Below are 3,747 nucleotides of genomic sequence, written 5' to 3' on the forward strand. Positions count from 1 at the left end.
TTGGGCTTGCCGCGCACCTTCTCCTCGGGGATGGTCTTCCAGTAGAAGCTGCGCACGCGCCGCTTCTTGCGCACGCCGTGGGTCTGCGTGCCGAGGGGCAGGGGCGGCGGAGGAGGGGGTGGGGGCGGAGGGGCGGCCGGGGGCCCGGGGTCTGGACTGACCGCTCCGCCGCTCGGGGTCACCTCAGAGACGGGGGCCTGTCCAGGCATAGGGTCGGCGCTGAGCCGCTCAGTCTCATTAGCCAAACTCATGATGCTGGAGACGTGCATCACAGGAGCTGCTACTGGAGACTACTGGCGTCCTGCTTCCTGGACGCCGCAGTGAGTGGCCCTCTCACTTAGTAAACCTTCAGCGCCTCATTATCACCCAACACCATTCAGAGACGAATGGTTCACTTTATGCAGGAGGTTGTGGGGAAGGGAAGAGCAATGAAGGTGTCCCACACTCCTGTCACAGCATCTCAGACTTCAGTCAGACATCACAGCTGCCTATCCATTAGACCATGTAGGGCTTTCCAGGCTTCCACACCCACAGGAGGAGTCAAAGGCCAACAACATTGAGCTGGGAGGAGAAACACAGAAACACAGAACACTAAGGTTCAGTCACACACAGGTGCTCAGTGATCCTCCCTAGTCCCCAGGGCTAAAGAACTACTCAGAGATAACATGGAGGCCATTGTGGTAGTTTGGGAGCTACCGTAATTAGTTCGAACAAACTCTTGCATCCATCATCAGTACATCATTATCACTTTTAAAACATGAGAAAAGCCTCTGGTTTGTTGACCTACAGTACACTATCTATTCTGGAAATGTTGCATAATGAGTCCAAGTGACCCATAAACCAGATGGCATGTGTGACATCACCTGAGAGATGTGCTTAATATGAATAGATTAGTCTCTCTACTGTCCCTCATTTCCATATACAAAGCAGCCCAAGGGAACCCTGGGAAAAATCTAAGCTAGCAAACTAAGAGATGCTTCAGTAGAAATGCAAACTATGAGATGCATCAACATTTACTGGCCTTTTGGACATACTACATTACAAACTGAGCAAACATACAGCAAACAGGCTATTCAAAACCATTGCCACTGATTGCATTTAGTAATATTTTTTAGAAATCAAAATATATTAGATTAGATTAGATTCAACGTTATTGTCATTGTGCAGAGTACAAGTACAAAGACAACGAAAATATATTTTAGGTTTGACCAGGTTAGAGGTTAGAAATAGAATACACGTTGATGTTTCCGTATGTCTATAATAGTGTAAACTCCTGGCCGATGGTGACAGTCCTTCATAGGTTTGGTGGCGTAATAAATATGCACACATCCTAGTGCACTGGCACACCTGAGAGCCCTGTTGGTTGAGCCCAGCGCTGCTACGGGCACTGGCTTCACTTAGCAACAGGCTAACCCGATCCCTTCTAATTGTTTATTTATTAATGTTCCTGACGTCACAGGAAGATTCCAGTTTCCTGCCAGCATTAGACTGAGCTTGCGTGACCCCCTTAGGGTCAGCCTCATGTTAAATTCATCATCCACGCAGGCCAGTGGAATCCTAACTTACAGCTGAATCATATCAATCAATACCAAGCCTAACTGCAAATGGAGAATGTAATGGATAAAGTTGGACAAACTCTGTTCACTATAACTGCTTGACCAATATGTCTCTCGTCCGTTCACATTCTCACTGTTAACTCCACAGGACCCATCTGCATAAAGAGTCCACTCACAGGGGCAGACTGGGGCAGTAATGCCGCTCTCTCCTTCCTAACACGTAAACAACAACACAACTCGGTTTCAGAATGCTCACATTAGTTATTTTGTTGTCACTATTTTAATACCAGAAACAGAGATTACAGGCAAACACCAAACACACGTGCCTGGACACACACACACACACACACACATACACACACAGCTTGTTCAATAGAAAAGGGTTCATTATGTAATGATGTGGCACAGTGGAGAGGAGAGAGTTAAACACTTCCTCTCTTCCTCTCTGGTGTCTTTGCTGCAATGTCACCGTTTCAGATTCTGCACCGTGCTGCAAACACGAGTGCTGTAACAAACACACCGACACACAAAATGTACATCATATACATCTATACAATCCACATGCATGTGGGATCATGGCTGTGCACACTGAATCACAACAAAATGACACACACACACACGCACACACACACACATGCGCGCGCACACACGCACACACGCAAACACACACACACACACACTCAACATTGATCAATAGAGATATAATAGGTAACCACAGAGAACCATTACACCAGTTTCCTTGATGATATGAACAGGAAGTGAATAGTGCTCCATCAAGCTGTAGTGAGGACCAGACAGGACTTGTGTGATTTGTGGTGAAAAGGCCATTTGTTGGAAGGGGTAGACTTACGCACCATTACTCTAACTGATAGGACAGCCCAGCCCATCTCCCTACTGCCCTCAGGGTGTCTGCATAGAACAGCCAGGTTGTCTATGGACAGACAGTCCGTCCCACCACTGACAAAGAGCAGGTAGTCATGTGGGTGTCGGGTGGTGCCCTCTGCCCTGTTCTTCTGGACCCAGAGGCTCCCCCATCCTCTCTCAAAGAGAACTTCAATGAACAATGGGTCAATGAGATAGACCCACCCCACCATAAAGGAGATGCCTCTGTAAACTGTGGGAAAGCCAGGAAGCGTAACAGAGCCAAGGTGATAAATCAATAATAGAAAAAAAGGTTCCATGAGGATATTCCATCAGCATTCTTATACAAGCTCCTCATATTTTATTTATTCATGGTTATACTCCTGAATTACTCCTCATACATTTCCTGTCAACGTTGTTATGAATCTCGTATCTGTCCATCTACATTGAGAAACTAGTTACTTGATAGGGTGAAATTACATTTAAATATAGGGATTTAGATGTCTAACTGTCAGTGCAATTTTAGCTCTTAGTTGTTGTGGCAACAAAAAACACATCGATCATCCAAGGAAGGATGTCTTTCATAAAAAACAATACGTTGAGACAGGTGCACACAAAGGCCTTAAACAATCACACAGTGGTACAACACACTGCTCAGATGTTGCCGTGAGCAACAGAAGGTCAAACAATGCAGAGAGCTCATTCTAAAGGACACACGGATTAGACAGATTCCATGCACAGAATCAGAGTGATATCATGACCAGATTACAATGCTGGACCAACATGTTTTATTTCAGTTACACATTTTAACTGAGGTCTGGAGTTTCTGTATTTAACAACAGGACTATTTAGTCTGCATGGTGGGTACTACAATGTCTTGAGTCTAGATGGACATTTTTTCCAGTTGCTGGGCACATGCACCGGGCAGGAATCAGCCTGCTTCACTGACCAGCTGGCAGACGTAAACAAAAACTTTCGCAACACTAACAAAAGAGCCTTTTGGTGGAGACCCAAATAATAAAATTCAGGGTAGCAAACAAATAAGGCTTATTCAAATACTTTGAAAAATTCAGGTTTTAATGTCTAAAAGGGTTCCATTCAGCTGGCTTTCAAGCAGGCCTATGACAAGAGTCTGAAATTCTTTCAGTACCAAATCCATACTCCAATCCAAACACACATTAAAAATTAATACAATGTCTCAGGCAGTGACACCAAGAACGTCCAGCAGAGTGACACATCACCTCTTGCATAACCTTCTGTCCTGCTGATATATTGAAGAGCCAAGTGCAAAATGTTCAGAGAATTAATTATGAATATGCGTCTTCCAGGA

General features: G+C 45.1%; 1 protein-coding gene across 1 annotated transcript in view; it reads right to left on the minus strand.

The window, feature by feature from the left end:
- fhdc1 (FH2 domain containing 1) overlaps positions 1–140 on the minus strand; it is a gene marked incomplete at its 5' end in the record, with an annotated part of 11,339 nt that extends 11,199 nt beyond the window's left edge. Inside the window, one exon of the mRNA XM_042080388.1 lies at positions 1–140. This exon is cut by the window's left edge and continues 166 nt beyond it. Within this exon, the coding sequence (XP_041936322.1) occupies positions 1–140 (140 nt within the window).
- Positions 141–3,747: the final 3,607 nt, after the last annotated feature.

The sequence above is a fragment of the Alosa sapidissima genome, chromosome 1 (genome assembly GCF_018492685.1).
Source record: "Alosa sapidissima isolate fAloSap1 chromosome 1, fAloSap1.pri, whole genome shotgun sequence".
Taxonomy (NCBI): domain Eukaryota; kingdom Metazoa; phylum Chordata; class Actinopteri; order Clupeiformes; family Clupeidae; genus Alosa; species Alosa sapidissima.